Genomic DNA, 21,010 nt, shown 5'->3' with positions numbered 1-21,010 from the left:
TGATATTGATGCGATCCAGCCCTCTGACATGTCTTTATAATATACAGCACTAGACCCTGATATTGATGTGATCCAGCCCTCTGACATGTCTTTATAATATACAGCACTAGACCCTGATATTGATGCGATCCAGCCCTCTGAAATGTCTTTATAATATACAGCGCTAGACCCTGATATTGATGCGATCCAGCCCTCTGAAATGTCTTTATAATATATAGCACTAGACCCTGATATTGATGCGATCCAGCCCTCTGAAATGTCTTTATAATATACAGCGCTAGACCCTGATATTGATGCGATCCAGCCCTCTGAAATGTCTTTATAATATACAGCACTAGACCCTGATATCGATGCGATCCAGCCCTCTGAAATGTCTTTATAATATACAGCACTAGACCCTGATATTGATGCGATCCAGCCCTCTGAAATGTCTTTATAATATACAGCGCTAGACCCTGATATTGATGCGATCCAGCCCTCTGAAATGTCTTTATAATATACAGCGCTAGACCCTGATATTGATGCGATCCAGCCCTCTGAAATGTCTTTATAATATACAGCACTAGACCCTGATATTGATGCGATCCAGCCCTCTGAAATGTCTTTATAATATACAGCACTAGACCCTGATATTGATGCGATCCAGCCCTCTGAAATGTCTTTATAATATACAGCGCTAGACCCTGATATTGATGCGATCCAGCCCTCTGAAATGTCTTTATAATATACAGCACTAGACCCTGATATTGATGCGATCCAGCCCTCTGAAATGTCTTTATAATATACAACACTAGACCCTGATATTGATGCGATCCAGCCCTCTGAAATGTCTTTATAATATACAGCACTAGACCCTGATATTGATGCGATCCAGCCCTCTGAAATGTCTTTATAATATACAGCACTAGACCCTGATATTGATGCGATCCAGCCCTCTGAAATGTCTTTATAATATATAGCACTAGACCCTGATATTGATGCGATCCAGCCCTCTGAAATGTCTTTATAATATACAGCACTAGACCCTGATATTGATGCGATCCAGCCCTCTGAAATGTCTTTATAATATACAGCGCTAGACCCTGATATTGATGTGATCCAGCCCTCTGACATGTCTTTATAATATACAGCACTAGACCCTGATATTGATGCGATCCAGCCCTCTGAAATGTCTTTATAATATACAGCACTAGACCCTGATATTGATGCGATCCAGCCCTCTGAAATGTCTTTATAATATACAGCACTAGACCCTGATATTGATGCGATCCAGCCCTCTGAAATGTCTTTATAATATACAGCACTAGACCCTGATATTGATGCGATCCAGCCCTCTGAAATGTCTTTATAATATACAGCGCTAGACCCTGATATTGATGCGATCCAGCCCTCTGAAATGTCTTTATAATATACAGCACTAGACCCTGATATTGATGCGATCCAGCCCTCTGAAATGTCTTTATAATACACAGCGCTAGACCCTGATATTGATGCGATCCAGCCCTCTGAAATGTCTTTATAATATACAGCGCTATACCCTGATATTGATGCGATCCAGCCCTCTGAAATGTCTTTATAATATATAACACTAGACCCTGATATCGATGCGATCCAGCCCTCTGAAATGTCTTTATAATATATAACACTAGACCCTGATATCGATGCGATCCAGCCCTCTGAAATGTCTTTATAATATATAACACTAGACCCTGATATTGATGCGATCCAGCCCTCTGAAATGTCTTTATAATATATAACACTAGACCCTGATATCGATGCGATCCAGCCCTCTGAAATGTCTTTATAATATACAGCACTAGCTATTTCTGTTTTTTTATATTTTTATTAAACTCGTAACTTTATTGATTAGTTATTAGCACTAGTTAAATGATTCTGTATTAGTAGAATTCTTCGAAGGTAGCGTGGCCGAGCGGTCTAAGGCGCTGGATTAAGGCTCCAGTCTCTTCGGAGGCGTGGGTTCGAATCCCACCGCTGCCAAGATCATTTTGATGCTGTATAATATATGACATTGTTTTTAATATAAGTTAATATAAGTCTGAACAGCGGAGCTGGCTGCGCAATCTTAGGGGGAGAGGAGGAGGAGAGAGGAGAGGGACATCTTATAAGTTCACATCCTCGCAAAATGACAAATACATGACATTTAACCCCCCCAGTGTTTCAACGCTGCAACAGCAACAGATCTGGCCGCAGTACGTCCCGTCTGCAACATCACAGCGTACAGATAGAGAGATTGGTTTGCATCAGACAGTCTCCTTATCTTATCTGAACAAGCTTTTCAATATGCATCCAGTGACGTGTCTGTTATTAAATCAATCTGTTGTCACTTCATAGTTTCAAAGCGTTTCCTCCCGACTTTAAAGCTGAATTCTGTTTGGGTTTTTACGTTACTGTGATGTATTTATTTATGTAGGCCTATCTATCGATTTATTTGTATTTCTATTGTCCTTTCAAAAAAAAAAAAAATCAAACAGTCTGTCAATGACACTGCAATGGGACAAAGCCAGCGATCCTGCCACCTCGCTCACTTCAAAAGCACCGAGGTCTATCAACAATACCTAAGATCATTAATGACGTTTTCTGATCAAAGAACCCACCTTTGATGGTCACTGAAAATGAATTAAGAAACATTTAAAAAACATTAAACGGGTCTTTATTGCGCTTGATCTTGGAAATAAATAAACATGTATCAATAAATATGGTGAAAATGAAGCAGGCGGTCGAAGTTTAGTTCGGTTTCGAATCAGAGGAGTTCGGTTCGGCAGCGACGGGTCTACGGAATGGATCTTGACCGGGAAATGGAGGAGTTTCTGGCCGTAGTTCTGTCTCTGGAGGATGACTACAATGCGGGGGTCAGCTATCCGGACTTTCGGGGAGTCAGCGAGCTTGCGACGGATCAAGGGGGAGACGCGTTCTCCTTTAACGGTGAGTGTGCGGATCAGCCCAACATTCAATCTCACGAAGAGAAGGAGATAGTCCACCTGCTATGCGGGAGTCTATAATGGTGTGTTTTTTTTTCATTCTTTGACAGCTCCAAGCAGTCCAGAGGGCGCGCTGGTAGCGGGACGCAGTTTGGATCATTGGAATGCGAATTCAGAACCCGGCTCGACGCTGTGGAACGCGAGCGCAGGATCCGGAGCCGCTCCGGTTTGCAGGTTCCAGTCGGGGAGGCGTAAGAGGAGAAAGACCGTTTTCAGTAAAGAGCAGGCTAAATTCATGAGGAGCGCTTTCGAAAAAGACCCGTATCCGGACTACAAGAAGCGGACCCAGCTGTCCGAAAGCACCGGGATTGCGGAGTCTCGGGTACAGGTAAGGCGGACGGGGTGAGGGTGGGGGGAGGTGCGTCTAGGCTTTTGATACCATGGCAATCACAGTCGCTTATTTGCTATATAAATCTATTGCTATGCTTGTGATGTCACTGGCTGCTAGTTAATGACGTAACGATCTGCTAGTCCTTGCTATTTAAACTTTCAGAATCACGTGATCGCCTTTATTATTATTTTTTTTTGTATAGATTATTTAATTTGGTTTATTTGTCAAACTAGAAACTGTAAGTGATTCAAGTGATAAAACTCTCTCTCTCACACACACACAATAATACAATAGGCGTATATTGTGGTCTATCTATTTTCTAAATAGATCAATCACAAACTGGACTTTACTGTATCTTTTTGTGTCATTGTATTTACCTCTCTCTCTCTCTCTCTCTCTCTCTCTCTCTCTCTCTCTCTCTCTCTCTCTCTCTCTCTCTCTCTCTCTCTCTCTCTCTCTCTCTCTCTCTCTCTCTCTCTTCCAGGTGTGGTTTCAAAACAGGAGAGCGCGACATTTACCTAAAAGGAGCCAGAGAAGCGCGCCACAGCCCTGGAGCCCTCGCCGAGCGCCGCTGGGTCCGCTCCGGGTCTTCCAAACCGCCGACACGCTGAGAGGGAGCCGGCCGGGTTCGGAGTGCGATGGCCGGGTCGCGTCCCAGTATTACGAGGCGTCTCTGAACACCGAGACACCGAGAGACCCGGACGGTCTGGCCCAGGGAATTCCTTTCCATTACTGGAACCGCTGAGACCCGGGCTGGGCGAGAAATATTCACCAACACGCCGCCTTAAGTTTTTACATTTATAATAAAACATTTTGTGTTATTTAATAAATCGTCATAAGTTCAAGGTGTTTTTTTTGTTGTTCTTAAATTGATATTGTTTTTCTCTCTCGTTTATTTTAAGTCATGCTGTAAATATTGGATAATTCGATTGTAAAATAAACAGAAATTCTTTTTTTTTTAAAAAAAGGCTGTTGTCCGGTTTTTTTTTTAATTAAATTTTTGACAAGGTTGGGCTTTCCTTGCAAACTAAAACATGACTTAACACACTAAAGGGTTTACAAATTAATTAAAAATCAAAGAATATTCGTTAAAAGCTAATTAACCAGTCGGCTATTCTCAATACTGCTTTATTATTATTATTATTATTATTATTATTATTATTATTATTATTATTATTATTGTGGACTATTCCACGTTTCGTAAGGAAATTAAATAAAAACACACAGACCCGTCCCTGGGTGGGCTTGAACCACCAACCTTTCGGTTAACAGCCGAACGCGCTAACCGATTGCGCCACAGAGACCGCGCTGCGTCACCAGCTTACAATGGCGCACAAAAACGGAAATCTCATACAGGAAAACTAAACGACTTCCTTAAATTACAAAAGAATTACAAAAAAAACTGTATAAAATAACTATATAATGTATATATTATATACTTAAGTGTTTCTCCCTGTACATTTTTTGTAGGAAAGCATATATATATATATATATATATATATATATATATATATATATATATATATTTAATATTGATGAGAAAATATTACAAGAGCCTAATGTACACAGAAACAGCGGTATATAAACTAACACAAAACAGTAAGGATTTGTAGCTTCCCTTTTGTCAGTTTTTTTTTATAACACTGATCCGTTTACAGCGCCTTGCGAAAAGCGACGCTTCACTACGATTGCATTATTTAGCAGATATCCAAAAGCAACTGCGAGAAACGAAACGACATGCACGCATGCACAGAACTGATTATAAATAATAATTGCACGTAATAATCTTTCTTTTTTTTTGATTAAGGTGGGATCGCCAGTGATAATCAGAATGGGCTCGGAGAGGAGTTGCAGTCCTCGGCGAGCAGGAGCGGTTAATCCCCGTCTCATCAGCCTCCATTCATCATGTTCTGCTGCTCCATTGCTGGAGTAACAGGTAAGGATATACCTCACTGACGATAGCGACGCACCGGGCTAGAGAGGCGAGCGACCGGGAGCGACCTCCGGCAACCTCAGGGTGACTCGAAGCCTGCCAGCAAAGTTTCACCTCGTATCTATTTTTATTTAGATAAGCAAACGAACATTACCTACGTTTTGTTTAATTTTTTATTTTATTTTTTGTAACAGTCTTTTTCCTGAAACCATAAGCAACGGTTAACCCTCCCAGAAGGCACCGCTCTGCTAATTTGCATACGGCTCGCCTAAGCTGACGCTCATTGGCTCTTGGACCTCTGCACCCTTCGGTCTTTATCGGAATCTGTCTGGTTTCGTCGTTCCTCGGCGGAGTGTTCGAGATAGTGTTATTTTTTTTTTTTTTTTTTTTTTTTAATTAATTTATTTATTTATTTATTTATTTATTTATTTATTTATTTATTTATTTGATCCGTTTTAAAATATACCCACGACGCTCCGCCCCCAAGGAAAATTACCATACACTGCTGGGGGGAGAAGGGTGGATTACGTCACCAGGGTGTGAGCTCTCGCGAGAAACGAGAGGGTTCGGTTGGGTTGCTGTGGGCAACGCGCGATTTGAGCGGCGCTCGGACAAATACACACAAACAGCGAGATTATTTTAATTACGATTATAAACTTTAAAAAGATTGTGTTCGCTTTTTTTTTATTTTATTTTTTTTATTTCAGTTTTATAACCTTAATCCGTCTCGTCTTTAGCTGGGCTAGTTGTCCCCGAGGTAAGTTTCGAATTTCGTTTTTACACATTATCATTTTTTTTGTTTTGTTTTTAATAATAGTAAAAAAAATACTGTAAAGTTAAATATATTGTATGTCAACGCGGAATTACGTGTGTATCATAAAGCGCGCGTGTATTCAAATTACATTTAAAAAGGTATGTGTTTTTGTTTTCAACGTTTTGCGCCATTGCAAAAAAAAAAAAAAAAAAAAAAACAACTTATGACTTTTAAACGATGAACAAAATGTTTATTTCAGGACTTTTCGGACAATGACCGCGATTAGCAGCCTGGTCCCGGCCCGCTTTCTCACGCTGACCGCTCACCTGGTCATCGTCATCACGATCTTCTGGTCCCGGGTACGAACAACACACGTGTCTGTAACTGACGCTGGTGATTATTTCAATATTAATAATAATAACAGACTTCATTGAGGGGAGCTCTGAACCCCAGGACTGGGTGCAGCAGCAGCAGCAGCAGCAGGGCTAGTGTGAGTTTGTAACCCTGCTCAAACTCCTGGCTCCTGATCATTTCAATATTAATAATAATAACAGACTTCATTGAGGGGAGCTCTGAACCCCAGGACTGGGTGCAGCAGCAGCAGCAGCAGCAGGGCTAGTGTGAGTTTGTAACCCTGCTCAAACTCCTGGCTCCTGATCATTTCAATATTAATAATAATAACAGACTTCATTGAGGGGAGCTCTGAACCCCAGGACTGGGTGCAGCAGCAGCAGCAGCAGGGCTGGTGTGAGTTTGTAACCCTGCTCAAACTCCTGGCTCCTGATCATTTCAATATTAATAATAATAACAGACTTCATTGAGGGGAGCTCTGAACCCCAGGACTGGGTGCAGCAGCAGCAGCAGGGCTAGTGTGAGTTTGTAACCCTGCTCAAACTCCTGGCTCCTGATCATTTCAATATTAATAATAATAACAGACTTCATTGAGGGGAGCTCTGAACCCCAGGACTGGGTGCAGCAGCAGCAGCAGCAGCAGAGCTAGTGTGAGTTTGTAACCCTGCTCAAACTCCTGGCTCCTGATCATTTCAATATTAATAATAATAACAGACTTCATCGAGGGGAGCTCTGAACCCCAGGACTGGGTGCAGCAGGGTAGTAGGGTGTAATTTATTCCAAGAGCGATAACAGTGAGTCTGTTGACAGTGTGTATGAAGAATGACTCTCTGTCTGTCTGTCTGTCTGTCTGTCTGTCTCTCTGTCTCACAGGACAGCAACGTGCTTGCGTGCTTGCCTCTGCAGTACACACAGGAGCAGTACCAGGCCAGGGATACTGAGTAAGTCAGAGTTAGAATTGTTCCATACATTTTCTTTCTTCTTTTTACACCAGGCACCTCCATTCATTATTTAGGCTTTGTAAGCATTGTAAAGCACAGAGAGGTGTGGTAAAGCATAGGGAAGCATTGTAAAGCACAGAGAGGTCTGGTAAAGCATAGGGAAGCATTGTAAAGCACAGAGAGGTGTGGTAAAGCATAGGGAAGCATTGTAAAGCACAGAGAGGTCTGGTAAAGCATAGGGAAGCATTGTAAAGCACAGAGAGGTCTGGTAAAGCATAGGGAAGCATTGTAAAGCACAGAGAGGTGTGGTAAAGCAAAGGGAAGCATTGTAAAGCACAGAGAGGTGTGGTAAAGCATAGGAAAGCATTGTAAAGCACAGAGAGGTGTGGTAAAGCATAGGGAAGCATTGTAAAGCACAGAGAGGTGCACCTGTGTTGACCCATTCCCTGGCTGTGTGTTGCAGGTTGATCGTGGCGCTCTCTGTCACGCTGGGCTTGTTTGTGGTCGAGCTGGCTGGCTTCCTGTCCGGCGTCTCCATGTTCAACAGCAGCCAGAGCCTCCTCTGTATCCTTTCAAAACACAAACCCGCGTCAGAGTACTGTGAGCGAGCTCTGCACGAGCATGGGAGACCACAGAGAGGTGTGGTAAACTAACCCTTACCATACCTCTCTGTACTTTACAATGCTTCCCTATGCTTTACCACACCTCTCTGTGCTTTACAGTGCTTCCCTGTGCTTTACAGTGCTTCCCTATGCTTTACCAGACCTCTCTGTGCTTTACAATGCTTCCCTATGCTTTACCATACCTCTCTGTGCTTTACAATGCTTCCCTATGCTTTACCACACCTCTCTGTGCTTTACAATGCTTCCCTATGCTTTACCACACCTCTCTGTGCTTTACAATGCTTCCCTATGCTTTACCAGACCTCTCTGGGCTTTACAATGCTTCCCTATGCTTTACCACACCTCTCTGTGCTTTACAATGCTTCCCTATGCTTTACCACACCTCTCTGTGCTTTACAATGCTTCCCTATGCTTTACCATACCTCTCTGTACTTTACAATGCTTCCCTATGCTTTACCATACCTCTCTGTACTTTACAATGCTTCCCTATGCTTTACCACACCTCTCTGTGCTTTACAATGCTTCCCTATGCTTTACCACACCTCTCTGTGCTTTACAATGCTTCCCTATGCTTTACCACACCTCTCTGTGCTTTACAGTGCTTCCCTATGCTTTACCAGACCTCTCTGTGCTTTACAATGCTTCCCTATGCTTTACCATACCTCTCTGTGCTTTACAATGCTTCCCTATGCTTTACCACACCTCTCTGTGCTTTACAATGCTTCCCTATGCTTTACCACACCTCTCTGTGCTTTACAATGCTTCCCTATGCTTTACCATACCTCTCTGTACTTTACAATGCTTCCCTATGCTTTACCATACCTCTCTGTACTTTACAATGCTTCCCTATGCTTTACCACACCTCTCTTTGCTTTACAATGCTTCCCTATGCTTTACCACACCTCTCTGTGCTTTACAATGCTTCCCTATGCTTTACCATACTCCCCTCTGGTCTGTGCTGTGTGGTTTGTCCCTGACTCCCTGCCTCTTGCCAGCGATCGCAGCCCATGTCAGCGCCTCAGTGTCGCTCCTCTTCTTCCTCTTTGAGCAGTGGAGCTGCACCCTCTACTGGTGGATATTCGTGTTCTGCAGGTCAGTGATGCACAGAGAGGGAGGGAGGGAGGGAGGGGAGTGCGACCGACCCACAGACAGAGAGGGAGGCAGACAGACAGAGAGGGAGGCAGACAGACAGACAGACAGACAGACAGACAGAGAGGGAGGCAGACAGACACACAGGCAGACAGGCATGCAGACAGACACACAGGCAAACAGACAGACACACAGGCATGCAGACAGACACACAGGCATGCAGACAGACACACAGACAGGCAGACAGACACACAGGCGTGCAGACAGACACACAGGCGTGCAGACAGACACACAGACAGGCAGACAGACAGACAGACAGGCAGGCATGCAGACAGACACACAGGCAGGCAGACAGACAGGCAGGCAGACAGACACAGACAGACAGACAGATTACAGGCAACCACAACATCCTGCATTGTGTTTGGGTGTGTCTTTGTAAAAGTTTCCCACAGTAAAAGCACAGTGAAAGCATGGTAAAGCACAGAGAGGTGTGGTAAAGCATATTTAAAAAACAATTAAAATTAAAACTAAAACCGGGCAAACCAAGGTAAACTATGTTAAATACACCATAGAACCGTGGGAAAAACATGTTACAGTGGTAAACTTTTATATGGGTGAGATTGCGTGTCTGTGTTGTCTGTATGTGGGTGTATATGTCTCTGCATGTGTGTCTCTGTGTGTGTGTGTGTGTGTGTCTGTGTCTCCATGTGGTTGTGTCTGTATCTCTGTGAGTGTGTGTGTCTGTGTCTCTAAGTGTGTGTCTGTGTGTATCTGTGTGTGTGTCCGTGTCTCCATGTGGTTGTGTCTGTGTCTCTAAGTGTGTGTCTGTGTGTATCTGTGTGTGTGTATGTGTCTCCATGTGGTTGTATCTGTGTGTGTGTCTGTGTCTCTATGTGTTTGTGTCTGTATCTCTCTGAGTGTGTGTGTGTGTGTCTGTGTGTATTTGTGTGTGTGTCTGTGTCTCCATGTGGTTGCGTCTGTCTGTATGTGTGTGAGTGTGTGTCTGTATGTCTCCGTGTGTCTGTCTCTGTGGTTGCGTCTGTATGTGTGTGTATGTGTGTGTGTGTATGTGTGTCTCTGTGAGTTTTGCTGTTGTTTTCCCTGACTGGCGCCCCCTATCAGCTCTGGCGGCTCACTGCAGCGCCTCTGTCTGCCTCTCCTTCTTCGTGTTCCAGCAGTGGGAATGCTGGACCTACTGGTACATGTTTGGATTCTGCAGGTAGAAACCGGGCTGCGTCTCAAATACAGGCAATCCAATCACCTGGCCTTTCACATGCAGTCTGATACGCGAGGAGGCTCGGGGGTCCGGTGGTTAGAGAAAGAGGCTTGAGGTTCAAATCCCGGCTCACTGACTCCCTGTGTGTGACCCTGAGCAAGTCGCTTCACCTCCTTGTGCTCCCTCCTTCGGATGAGACATAAAACAAACAAGCTCCTATTGGAAGTGACTCTGCAGCAGCAGCAGTTGTTGATGATGCAGAGTTCACCCCCCTAGTCTCTGTGAGTCGCTTTGGATAAAGGCGTCTGTTTAAAAGACTGATTATTAATAATATAAAGTTCAGTAACAAGAATTTCCCATTCCCTTTTCATCAGTGCCAACGCGTCATTGATCTAAGTTGTGCTCGTCAGCGTTTGGTTAAAGCGAGATTCTCACAGCGGGCAACAGAAATGACTTGAAAGTGAAATCGCTGTTTTTTGTTAGTCAATTAAAATCCACTTCAAACGAAAGCACTTGAACAACCGCAACAATTATTATTATTATTATTATTATTATTATTATTATTATTATTAATGTCTCTCTAAAATATCAATTGGGAATTGTTTTTTTAAAAGGGAAATCGACCCTGACCGTTCCCGGTGTGTTTGTAAAACATTATAACGCGTTTTGAAGTTTATTCAATTAAAAGGAAAACCAACAGCCAAAGTTACTCCACTACCACATTTTGATTTAAAAGACGTGCTTTTTTGTTTGTTTTTTTTAAATTAATAATATAACTCTTTAATTTATTTATTTATTTATTTATTTATTTATTTATTTATTTATTTTTTCCTCTTTTCAGCGCTCTTCCAGCGGCGACGGAGATCGTGATTTTCATCGCAGTGTTTGGCCTCAAAAAAAAAGCACTCTGACCTGGAGTTTAGAATCAACACATTGCAGTAAACTCGGCACGGCACGGATCAGCACGGCACAGATCAGCACCTGCTTTTCATCTCCATTTCCACTGCTGTGCTTTTACTGTGGGGGTGTCTGTAGGGCCCTTCCTTCTATATATATATATATATAGGTTTGACAGGAGGCAGAACTGCAGTGTACAGACATGTACACACAAGGGTTCAATGATCAGAAAACACATTTATTATTTCAGGACGTTTCCGACAAAAGCCAGCAGCACTAAACACGTTTACTCTCCCTTTACATATACATTTAAATGTATATATTGTGTATTAAGTTAACTTTTTATACTATATATATATATATGTATATATAGCATGTGTTTTTTCGGTTTATATATATTGCTGTATTTTTTCAACTGAAATTATTATGTTTTTTTTGTTTTGTTTTTTTTATGGAGAAAATAATAAAAATAATAATCTCTATAATTTCCCCTGCGCATTGCTCTGGTGTGTGTTTTTATATACACTGGACACTATGGGTCGCTCCTAATAGCTGGCTGGTCCAGCAGCTGACCTCAGAAGCTGGTAGCGGTCCGCCAATCTTATGCAGGGTCGCTACCTGTCCCTGCTTTCCGTGGATCGTCCCGGTTTTGAGAAAGGTGTCGCGGGGAATTCGATCTGCTTCCTGGGACGCTAAACGTCAGTTTCTATAGACTTGAGCGCAAGCTCGATAAATCAGGATACGACATCTCTGCGATAGACAAGGCGCAATGTGAATTGGTTATCAATACTGTAACTATAGCAGTGAGATTATCAATGTTTTCGATTCTATACACGATTTCTAACCGAACCAGAAAACAGAAAGTACTGATTAGAGGAGAAACCTCAAAATGGAGCGTGGTAACCAGTGGTGTACCACAGGGATCAGTATTAGGTCCTCTGCTATTCCTAATCTACATTAATGATTTAGATTCTGGTATAGTAAGCAAACTTGTTAAATTTGCAGACGACACAAAAATAGGAGGAGTGGCAAACACTGTTGCAGCAGCAAAGGTCATTCAAAATGATCTAGACAGCATTCAGAACTGGGCAGACACATGGCAAATGAAATTTAATAGAGGAAAGTGTAAAGTATTGCACACAGGCAATAAAAATGTGCATTATAAATATCTTATGGGAGATACTGAAATTGAAGGAATCTATGAAAAAGACCTAGGAGTTTATGTTGACTCAGAAATGTCTTCATCTAGACAATGTGGGGAAGCTATAAAATAAAAGGCCAACAAGGTGCTCGGATTATAATGAAAAGTGTTGAATTTAAATCAAGGGAAGTAATGTTAAAACTTTACAATGCATTAGTATGGAATATTGTGTTCAGTTCTGGTCACCTCGTTACAAAAAGGATATTGCTGCTCTAGAAAGAGTGCAAAGAAGAGCAACCAGAATTATCCCGGGTTTAAAAGGCATGTCATATGCAGACAGGCTCAAAGAATTGAATCTATTCAGTCTTGAACAAAGAAGACTACGCGGTGATCTGATTCAAGCATTCAAAATCCTAAAAGGTACTGACAATGTGACTTTTTCGACCTGAAAAAAAGAAACAAGGACCAGGGGTCACAAATGGAGATTAGGCACTTTTTTTACACAGAGAATTGTGAGGGTCTGGAACCAACTCCCCAGTAATGTTGTTGAAGCTGACACCCTGGGATCCTTCAAGAAGCTGCTTGATGAGATTCTGGGATCAATCAGCTACTAACAACCAACCGAGCAATATGGGCTGAATGGGGTCTCCTCTCGTTTGTAAACTTTCTCATGTTCTTATGTCCCGTCAGCCATCAAAACGTGTCGATGTTTCTAATCTGCTCTGGAGAGAGGGGAGGGAGAAGAGAGGAGGGAGTGTTCTGATTGGCGGGTTCGAGAAAGACTGGCACGCTGGCGTCTAATCAGCTCGCGTCTACTGTTTACCTTTAAACCAATCGCTGGCTAGCAAGGGCGGAAAGCCTCCAATCAGAAGAGAGGGAAGGTTTTTTAAATTTCTTGGCGGTTGCGCGGCAGAGACGGAGAGAGACTCGGGCGGCGGGTTGAGATCCGGAGAGACGCGCCGCTGAATCAGGAGTGAAAATCAGGGTAAGAAAACAAACCGACCGCTTTTCAAGCGAAACCAGCTTTCATCCTAAATAATACACGCGGATCCTGTCTTTCGTTGCGAGTTTAGGGTGTTTTTATACACGAGTGTATTTGAGTTATTTTGTAGTTGTGTTGTCAGTTTAAATATACGTTTGGGTTTCTATCAAAATGGTTGCGTTGCGTTTGATAATCGACATGTCACTTAACTGCAGCTGCTAAAGGCTTCAGACTTCACACGCGTTTGAACTGAACAGCATCATGTGTTTGTAACCCTAAACAAATACAACTCGACTAATAAAAACAATGTTTTTTGTCAGGTTTCACAAAACGGCACCTAGATTATTTTTACCTCTCCTTTTTCAAAAATAAATACATATTTTAAGTTGGAACGATAAAGTTTAGTAGAAACCCACTCGGAAAGTTTCTATACGATTAAAGGATGAATGTATTAATTTATTATTTGTTCATGGAAGTGGATTGCGCAGTCAAGTATGTATGAACTTGTGCTTTCAAAATGAAGCAGTAAGACCTGCGATTTAAAAGCCCATCTAGTTGTTTCACAGAAAGACAAATCCGTTTTGTTCTGCATGATGATAAACTAATAAGTGAAAATATGCTTTCCTGCTCTCATCAGAGCTCTCTCTTTCAGGATCCATGTCTTCCAAAGAGAATGTACACCCAGATAAAACCTCGACGCCGAAGGTAAGCCCCCTGCTGCCCAGCTCCCCCCCCTCTGCTGCCCAGCTCCCCCCCTCTGCTGCCCAGCTCCCCCCCCCCCCTCTGCTGCCCAGCTCCCCCCCCCCTGCTGCCCAGCTCCCCCCCCTCTCTGCTGCCCAGCTCCCCCCCCTCTGCTGCCCAGCTCCCCCCCCTCTCTGCTGCCCAGCTCCCCCCCACCCTCTCTGCTGCCCAGCTCCCCCCCCTCTCTGCTGCCCAGCTCCCCACCCTCTCTGCTGCCCAGCTCCCCCCCCTCTCTGCTGCCCAGCTCCCCCCCACCCTCTCTGCTGCCCAGCTCCCCCCCTCTCTGCTGCCCAGCTCCCCCCCTCTCTGCTGCCCAGCTCCCCCCCCCTCTCTGCTGCCCAGCTCCCCCCCTCTCTGCTGCCCAGCTCCCCCCCCTCTCTGCTGCCCAGCTCCCCCCCCTCTCTGCTGCCCAGCTCCCCCCCCCTCTCTGCTGCCCAGCTCCCCCCCCTCTCTGCTGCCCAGCTCCCCCCCCCTCTCTGCTGCCCAGCTCCCCCCCCCTCTCTGCTGCCCAGCTCCCCCCCCCTCTCTGCTGCCCAGCTCCCCCCCTCTCTGCTGCCCAGCTCCCCCCCCCTCTCTGCTGCCCAGCTCCCCCCCTCTCTGCTGCCCAGCTCCCCCCCTCTCTGCTGCCCAGCTCCCCCCCTCTCTGCTGCCCAGCTCCCCCCCCTCTCTGCTGCCCAGCTCCCCCCCTCTCTGCTGCCCAGCTCCCCCCCCACCCTCTCTGCTGCCCAGCTCCCCCCCCACCCTCTCTGCTGCCCAGCTCCCCCCCACCCTCTCTGCTGCCCAGCTCCCCCCCCTCTCTGCTGCCCAGCTCCCCACCCTCTCTGCTGCCCAGCTCCCCCCCCTCTCTGCTGCCCAGCTCCCCCCTCTCTGCTGCCCAGCTCCCCCCTCTCTGCTGCCCAGCTCCCCCCTCTCTGCTGCCCAGCTCCCCCCCCACCCTCTCTGCTGCCCAGCTCCCCCCCCACCCTCTCTGCTGCCCAGCTCCCCCCCCACCCTCTCTGCTGCCCAGCTCCCCCCCTCTCTGCTGCCCAGCTCCCCCCCCTCTCTGCTGCCCAGCTCCCCCCCCTCTCTGCTGCCCAGCTCCCCCCCCCTCTCTGCTGCCCAGCTCCCCCCCCTCTCTGCTGCCCAGCTCCCCCCCCTCTCTGCTGCCCAGCTCCCCCCCCTCTCTGCTGCCCAGCTCCCCCCCCTCTCTGCTGCCCAGCTCCCCCCCCTCTCTGCTGCCCAGCTCCCCCCCCTCTCTGCTGCCCAGCTCCCCCCCCTCTCTGCTGCCCAGCTCCCCCCCCCCTCTCTGCTGCCCAGCTCCCCCCCCCCTCTCTGCTGCCCAGCTCCCCCCCCCTCTGCTGCCCAGCTCCCCCCCTCTCTGCTGCCCAGCTCCCCCCCCACCCTCTCTGCTGCCCAGCTCCCCCCCCCTCTGCTGCCCAGCTCCCCCCTCCTCTCTGCTGCCCAGCTCCCCCCCCCTCTGCTGCCCAGCTCCCCCCCCCTCTGCTGCCCAGCTCCCCCCCCCTCTCTGCTGCCCAACCCAGGGGGGGTCAGCCCTGATCCTGGAGAGCCCCAATCCTGCAAGTTTTCTGGGTCTCTTTTAAATCATCAATGTCTCAAAACATGTGGCTCTCCAGGACCAGGGCGGGGACCCCTCCCCAGGACTCGGGTTCCCTTGTGTCTTCATGTCCACTGTAACGCTCTCTCTCTTGTGTTCCAGTTTTTGACCCCTCTCGGGATCGCCGGGCCCCAGCGGGTCCCGAAGAGCAGTTCTGAAGCGGGTGTCCGGACCGTGGCAGTGTCGGGTCAGTCCTGCAGGGGGTTCGCTCTGTGCTTCTGGCGCTGGATCAGACCTCCTTCAGCGCCAGTTATTTGGGGTTTCTGAATTCCAGGACGGTGTTCAGTGTGTCACCCTGTCTGTGCTCTACCACGCTTCACTGATTGTGTTTATACTGAAGTGAGCCACACACACACTTGCTATAGGAGCCCTAGATATTACATTCATACATTTCATGTTACCATGTATGTAAAATTTAAAGGTTGTGAATTTCTCACAAACGTTCACTATAACATCTTGTGTCTCCTTGCAGGTCCTGGGAGAGTCATGGCTGAACCCCCTGCCCAGTAAGAGCCATTTATTCACAGTTGGAGCTCAGATCAGTGTTTGGGCTCGTTCCTTCATCAGCGTTAGTTTTCTAATAGTTTCAGTAAACGCTTGTCTGCTTGACCCAGTCTCTTGTAGCAGTGTCTTGTTGGGGAGGGTGTTGACCCTGTCTCTTGTAGCAGTGTCTTGTTGGGGAGGGTGTTGACCCTGTCTCTTGTAGCAGTGTCTTGTTGGGGGGTGTTGACCCTGTCTCTTGTAGCTGTGTCTTGTTGGGGAGGGTGTTGACCCTGTCTCTTGTAGCAGTGTCTTGTTGGGGAGGGTGTTGACCCTGTCTCTTGTAGCAGTGTCTTGTTGGGTGGTGTTGACCCTGTCTCTTGTAGCAGTGTCTTGTTGGGGGGTGTTGACCCTGTCTCTTGTAGCAGTGTCTTGTTGGATGGTGGTGACCCTGTCTCTTATAGCAGTGTCTTGTTGGGGGGTGTTGACCCTGTCTCTTGTAGCAGTGTCTTGTTGGGTGGTGTTGACCCTGTCTCTTGTAGCAGTGTCTTGTTGGGGGGTGTTGACCCTGTCTCTTGTAGCAGTGTCTTGTTGGAGGGTGGTGACCCTGTCTCTTATAGCAGTGTCTTGTTGGGCGGTGTTGACCCTGTCTCTTGTAGCAGTGTCTTGTTGGGGAGGGTGTTGACCCTGTCTCTTGTAGCAGTGTCTTGTTGGAGGGTGTTGACCCTGTCTCTTGTAGCAGTGTCTTGTTGGGGAGGGTGTTGACCCTGTCTCTTGTAGCAGTGTCTTGTTGGGGAGGGTGTTGACCCTGTCTCTTGTAGCAGTGTCTTGTTGGGGGGTGTTGACCCTGTCTCTTGTAGCTGTGTCTTGTTGGGGAGGGTGTTGACCCTGTCTCTTGTAGCAGTGTCTTGTTGGGGAGGGTGTTGACCCTGTCTCTTGTAGCAGTGTCTTGTTGGGTGGTGTTGACCCTGTCTCTTGTAGCAGTGTCTTGTTGGGGGGTGTTGACCCTGTCTCTTGTAGCAGTGTCTTGTTGGATGGTGGTGACCCTGTCTCTTGTAGCAGTGTCTTGTTGGGTGGTGTTGACCCTGTCTCTTGTAGCAGTGTCTTGTTGGGGGGTGTTGACCCTGTCTCTTGTAGCAGTGTCTTGTTGGAGGGTGGTGACCCTGTCTCTTATAGCAGTGTCTTGTTGGGCGGTGTTGACCCTGTCTCTTGTAGCAGTGTCTTGTTGGGGGGGTGTTGACCCTGTCTCTCCCCCCTGTCTCTGCAGGGAGCCGTTCTCTCTCAAGGATTTCGATATCGGCCGGCCGCTGGGGAAGGGGAAGTTCGGGAACGTGTACCTGGCCCGGGATCGGGACACTAACTTCATCCTGGCCCTGAAGGTCATGTTCAAGTCCCAGATCGAGAAGGAGGGAGTGGAGCACCAGCTTCGCAGAGAGGTGGAGATCCAGTCCCGCCTCCGGTGAGTGTCCGGGGGGGGGGGGGGGGGGGGGTCAGACTCAGGGAACCTTTCCATCCCTAGTTTTTTCTTTTTTTCTCATTTACTTTTGGTTCTGCGTGAGTTGGATGCGCAGGTGTGCTGCTCTGTGTTAATCTGACTCTCTCTCCCTCAACCTCTCTCTCTCTGTCTCTGTCTCTCTCTCTCTGTCTCTGTCTCTCTCTCTCTCTCCCTCCCTCTCGCTCTCCCTCCCTCTCGCTCTCCCTCCCTCTCGCTCTCCCTCCCTCTCGCTCTCCCTCTCTCTCGCTCTCCCTCTCTCTCTCTTGCAGGCACCCCAATATCCTGCGCTTCTATAACTACTTCCACGACCGCAAGCGTGTGTTTCTGATGCTGGAGTACGCGCCGCGGGGGGAGCTGTACAAGGAGCTGCAGCGCTGCCAGCGCTTCGACGAGCAACGCAGCGCCACGGTGAGGAGAGGGGAGGAGGAGAGGAGGAGAGGAGAGGAGGGGAGGGGGGGGAGAGAGGGGAGAGGAGAGGGGGTACAGGCACTGCCAGCGCTTCAACGAGCAACGCAGCGCCACGGTGAGGAGAGGAGAGGAGAGGAGGGGGAGGGGAGGGGAGAGGAGGGGGGGTACAGGCACTGCCAGCGCTTCGACGAGCAACGCAGCGCCACGGAGAGGAGAGAGGGGAGGAGAGGGGGTACAGGCACTGCCAGCGCTTCGATGAGCAACGCAGCGCCACGGTGTGGAGAGGAGAGGGGCTACAGGATGGGTTTGAGTTGTGTGTGTTTGTGTTCTGTGCAGTACAGAGGTGTTGATAATGGATGGGTTTGAGTTGTGTGTGTTTGTGTTCTCTGCAGTATATAGAGGAGGTGTCGGACGCCCTGCAGTACTGCCACGAGCAGAAAGTGATCCATCGAGACATCAAGCCAGAGAACCTGCTCCTGGGCTTCAGGGGGGAGCTCAAGATAGCGGACTTCGGCTGGTCCGTTCACGCACCCTCCATGAGGTGAGGGGGAGGGGGGACCCCCTGCTGGGGAGGGACCCTGTGTGTGAGGGGTGGGGATGATGGGACCCCCTGCTGGGGAGGGACCCTGTGTGTGAGGGGGGGGACGGGACCCCCTGCTAGGGGAGGAACCCTGTGTGTGAGGGGTGGGGATGATGGGACCCCCTGCTAGGGGAGGGACCCTGTGTGTGGGGGGTGGGGATGATGGAGGGACTCTGTCTCTGTTAGTGCAGGCGAATATTAGTTTAGCTGTTGTTTTTTTTAATGCATGGTGACTGTGAACATATAATGATATCTTCAACGATGAATGGCCTGCTACCCTTTGTGAACCTCCTCCCCCCCGCCCCCCCCCCCCTCTCCAGGCGCAAGACGATGTGCGGGACTCTGGACTACCTCCCCCCTGAGATGATTGAAGGGAAGACCTACAGTGAGAACGCAGACCTGTGGTGTGTGGGGGTGCTCTGCTACGAGTTCCTGGTGGGGACCCCCCCCTTTGAGACCGCCAGCCACAGCCAGACCTACACCCGGATCACCAAGGTCAGTATCGGGGTACCCCTCAACCAACCACCGAGCCTCGCAGCCAGTGCATTGCAGTGTGTGTGTGTGTGTGTGTCTGCATTGCCATTTGAAGATGGTTTGGCCAGGGTAGAGTTAGCAAGTTTCTGTAAGCAGCGAGAGGCATCGCAGTGTACAGCCCTCTCCTCTCCTCTCCTCTCCTCTCCAGGTGGACATGCAGTTCCCCAGCATCGTCTCCCCCAGCGCGCGGGACCTCATCTCCAGCCTCCTCAGGCACTGCCCCCCCATGCGGCTGCCCCTGAAGAAAGTGCTGGAGCACCCCTGGGTGAAAACCAACTCCCGCAGGGTGCTGCCCCCAGTGTACCAGCCCAAGAGCTGAGCCCAGGCCAGCCACACGCGTGTTACAACCACCCCCACACGCGCCAACTGCTGCTGCCGCTTGGGAGGTGGTGTGCCTTGGTCACAGCACACCTGGACTCAAAGGACTGGGAGAACTGGTGTAGCTGGTTCGCACGTCTGCCTTCTATAATGTGGTTCTCATAGACTGTTCTGTATCGTCTCTCCTCTTGTGATCTGGTTTGAGGGACAGTGAGGTTGACAGGAAAAGGGATTTGTTCTGTTGTCTGTCATCTCGTTGTAAATATTTTCTGTGCAAGTTTAATAAAGGTTGTGTTTCCGTTCTGTCGCGTCTCCCTGGTGTGTTGGAGGAGGCGTTCTTCTGCTGTGTTTCAATCCGAATCTCGCACTGTGACCCTGCGCTGCCCTGGAACACTTGCAAGCCCACTCCCTCCCAGCTGTCAAGCTTTTTTTTTTTGTATTTTAAATAAAATTGGTGTTAATTTTAACACATTATTGAACTGATAGGAGTTGATTTCACCAGCACTGCACGGTTTGCAAGCACACAAATTATCTATCTCTCTGTCTATATATAGCTATATCTGTCTCGCTAGAGAGAGAGAGAGATATATATATATATATATCTATATATCTCTCTGGCTCTCTCTATATCTATTTATCTCTCTCTCTATCTATATATTTATCTATATAAATTTGTACTATTTTGTTTTATTACTATTTTATTTTGTTTTTTAAATTTCCAGGCGTGTAATGTTGCACTGTGACCTATTTACGATATCTTATTATCCTAAGCATGTAAGGACTGTTAAAATGACATTGACCCTGTGTGTGTGTGTGAGAGAGAGAGACAGAAATAAAAAAAACCGGACATACCCAAATAAGGACTGTTGTTCCGGTCAAATATAAACCACACAGCCCCTGGTCAGATTCAAACGCTACCCACGCATGGGTCACAATCCATGCATACGACGCGCACCGCACATGATCTGATCTTCATGTTTAGTGTGGACTGTTTTGTGTTTTTATATATTTATGTATAAATGGAGATGCACAGCGAGACGCACCGATTTGCTTTTGACCGGAAACCACTAGTTCCGGTTGGATCCGGGCAGCACGGTAGCGTGGCCGAGCGGTCTAAGGCGCTGGATTAAGGCTCCAGTCTCTTCGGAGGCGTGGGTTCGAATCCCACCGCTGCCAAGAAATATTTTATTTTTTTAGATTTTTTTTTTTTGTGTGTGTGTTTAAAAATTCAAATGATAGTTAATAAAGTTGTAATACTGTACTACCGAATACATGTCATATTTGTCTATAATACACACACACACATATATATATATGAGAAAGATATGTACAACATATCGAAACGTTGGGCAGCTGGCTCTTTGAGCTTATATATATATATATATATATATATATATATATATATATATATATATATATATATACACATACATATACACACACACACAGTACATTGTGTGTGTCAGTTTTTGTAACCCCGGTTTTGTCAGTACCGCTGGTTTGTTGTCAGGCAGACAGACTGACAGGTCGCCACCTTGCCTCTTTTTTTTTCTTATTCATTCCTGACGTTTCTTTTCTTTAAAAAAAAAAAATATATATATTA

The 21,010-nt window shown here is 47.2% G+C and overlaps 3 protein-coding genes and 4 non-coding genes across 11 annotated transcripts; 5 read left to right on the top strand and 2 right to left on the bottom strand.

Annotated features, from left to right (window-relative positions):
* The first annotated feature begins 1,916 nt into the window (after positions 1-1,916).
* Positions 1,917-1,998, top strand: trnal-aag (transfer RNA leucine (anticodon AAG)). The gene has a single exon. It is a non-coding gene; the product is annotated as a tRNA-Leu (tRNA).
* A 951-nt stretch (positions 1,999-2,949) lies between these two features.
* On the top strand, positions 2,950-4,107 carry LOC131721238 (double homeobox protein 1-like). Its single transcript, XM_059014692.1, has 2 exons — positions 2,950-3,327; positions 3,815-4,107. The coding sequence occupies exons 1-2, from the start codon at positions 3,235-3,237 to the stop codon at positions 4,073-4,075; spliced, it is 354 nt and encodes a 117-aa protein (XP_058870675.1). The 5' UTR covers positions 2,950-3,234; the 3' UTR covers positions 4,076-4,107.
* A 453-nt stretch (positions 4,108-4,560) lies between these two features.
* On the bottom strand, positions 4,561-4,634 carry trnan-guu (transfer RNA asparagine (anticodon GUU)). Its single transcript has one exon. It is a non-coding gene; the product is annotated as a tRNA-Asn (tRNA).
* Positions 4,635-5,155: 521 nt separating this feature from the next.
* On the bottom strand, positions 5,156-5,289 carry LOC117967988 (U8 small nucleolar RNA). Its single transcript, XR_004662184.2, has one exon. It is a non-coding gene; the product is annotated as a U8 small nucleolar RNA (small nucleolar RNA).
* A 482-nt stretch (positions 5,290-5,771) lies between these two features.
* Positions 5,772-12,999, top strand: LOC131721189 (transmembrane protein 107-like). Of its 4 annotated transcripts, none has more exons than XM_059014533.1 (6): positions 5,775-6,020; positions 6,277-6,376; positions 7,242-7,309; positions 7,773-7,873; positions 10,144-10,240; positions 11,079-12,054. In XM_059014533.1, the coding sequence occupies exons 2-6, from the start codon at positions 6,290-6,292 to the stop codon at positions 11,146-11,148; spliced, it is 423 nt and encodes a 140-aa protein (XP_058870516.1). In that variant the 5' UTR covers positions 5,775-6,020; positions 6,277-6,289; the 3' UTR covers positions 11,149-12,054. The 4 variants fall into 4 exon arrangements, with proteins under 4 accessions (XP_058870517.1, XP_058870516.1, XP_058870518.1 ...); XM_059014532.1 differs by lacking the exon at positions 10,144-10,240 and adding an exon at positions 8,928-9,024 and having other exon boundaries at positions 5,779-6,020; positions 11,079-12,049; XM_059014534.1 differs by lacking the exon at positions 11,079-12,054 and having other exon boundaries at positions 5,772-6,020; positions 10,144-10,244.
* A 143-nt stretch (positions 13,000-13,142) lies between these two features.
* Positions 13,143-19,710, top strand: LOC117404566 (aurora kinase B-like). Of its 2 annotated transcripts, none has more exons than XM_059014530.1 (9): positions 13,143-13,260; positions 13,910-13,962; positions 15,695-15,779; positions 16,065-16,098; positions 17,340-17,531; positions 17,837-17,975; positions 18,368-18,516; positions 18,876-19,050; positions 19,238-19,710. In XM_059014530.1, the coding sequence occupies exons 2-9, from the start codon at positions 13,915-13,917 to the stop codon at positions 19,406-19,408; spliced, it is 993 nt and encodes a 330-aa protein (XP_058870513.1). In that variant the 5' UTR covers positions 13,143-13,260; positions 13,910-13,914; the 3' UTR covers positions 19,409-19,710. The 2 variants fall into 2 exon arrangements, with proteins under 2 accessions (XP_058870513.1, XP_058870514.1); XM_059014531.1 differs by having other exon boundaries at positions 13,156-13,260; positions 13,895-13,962.
* A 791-nt stretch (positions 19,711-20,501) lies between these two features.
* trnal-aag (transfer RNA leucine (anticodon AAG)) lies at positions 20,502-20,583 on the top strand. The gene has a single exon. It is a non-coding gene; the product is annotated as a tRNA-Leu (tRNA).
* Positions 20,584-21,010: the final 427 nt, after the last annotated feature.

Source organism: Acipenser ruthenus, chromosome 48 (assembly GCF_902713425.1).
Source record: "Acipenser ruthenus chromosome 48, fAciRut3.2 maternal haplotype, whole genome shotgun sequence".
NCBI lineage: Eukaryota > Metazoa > Chordata > Actinopteri > Acipenseriformes > Acipenseridae > Acipenser > Acipenser ruthenus.
Note: the sequence above shows the minus strand (reverse complement) of the source record. Positions and strands in the feature narration are given on the sequence as shown.

Bases quoted from the DNA above. Each gene is read 5' to 3' on its own strand.
- LOC117404566 (XM_059014530.1), top strand. From the start codon at position 13,915: ATGTCTTCCAAAGAGAATGTACACCCAGATAAAACCTCGACGCCGAAG. The intron at 16,099-17,339 runs GTAAGAGCCATT...CTGTCTCTGCAG, and splicing joins ATGGCTGAACCCCCTGCCCA to GGAGCCGTTCTCTCTCAAGG. The intron at 17,532-17,836 runs GTGAGTGTCCGG...TCTCTCTTGCAG, and splicing joins GAGATCCAGTCCCGCCTCCG to GCACCCCAATATCCTGCGCT.
- LOC131721189 (XM_059014533.1), top strand. From the start codon at position 6,290: ATGACCGCGATTAGCAGCCTGGTCCCGGCCCGCTTTCTCACGCTGACC. The intron at 6,377-7,241 runs GTACGAACAACA...TCTGTCTCACAG, and splicing joins TCACGATCTTCTGGTCCCGG to GACAGCAACGTGCTTGCGTG. The intron at 7,310-7,772 runs GTAAGTCAGAGT...TGTGTGTTGCAG, and splicing joins TACCAGGCCAGGGATACTGA to GTTGATCGTGGCGCTCTCTG.
- LOC131721238 (XM_059014692.1), top strand. From the start codon at position 3,235: ATGAGGAGCGCTTTCGAAAAAGACCCGTATCCGGACTACAAGAAGCGG. The intron at 3,328-3,814 runs GTAAGGCGGACG...TCTCTCTTCCAG, and splicing joins TTGCGGAGTCTCGGGTACAG to GTGTGGTTTCAAAACAGGAG.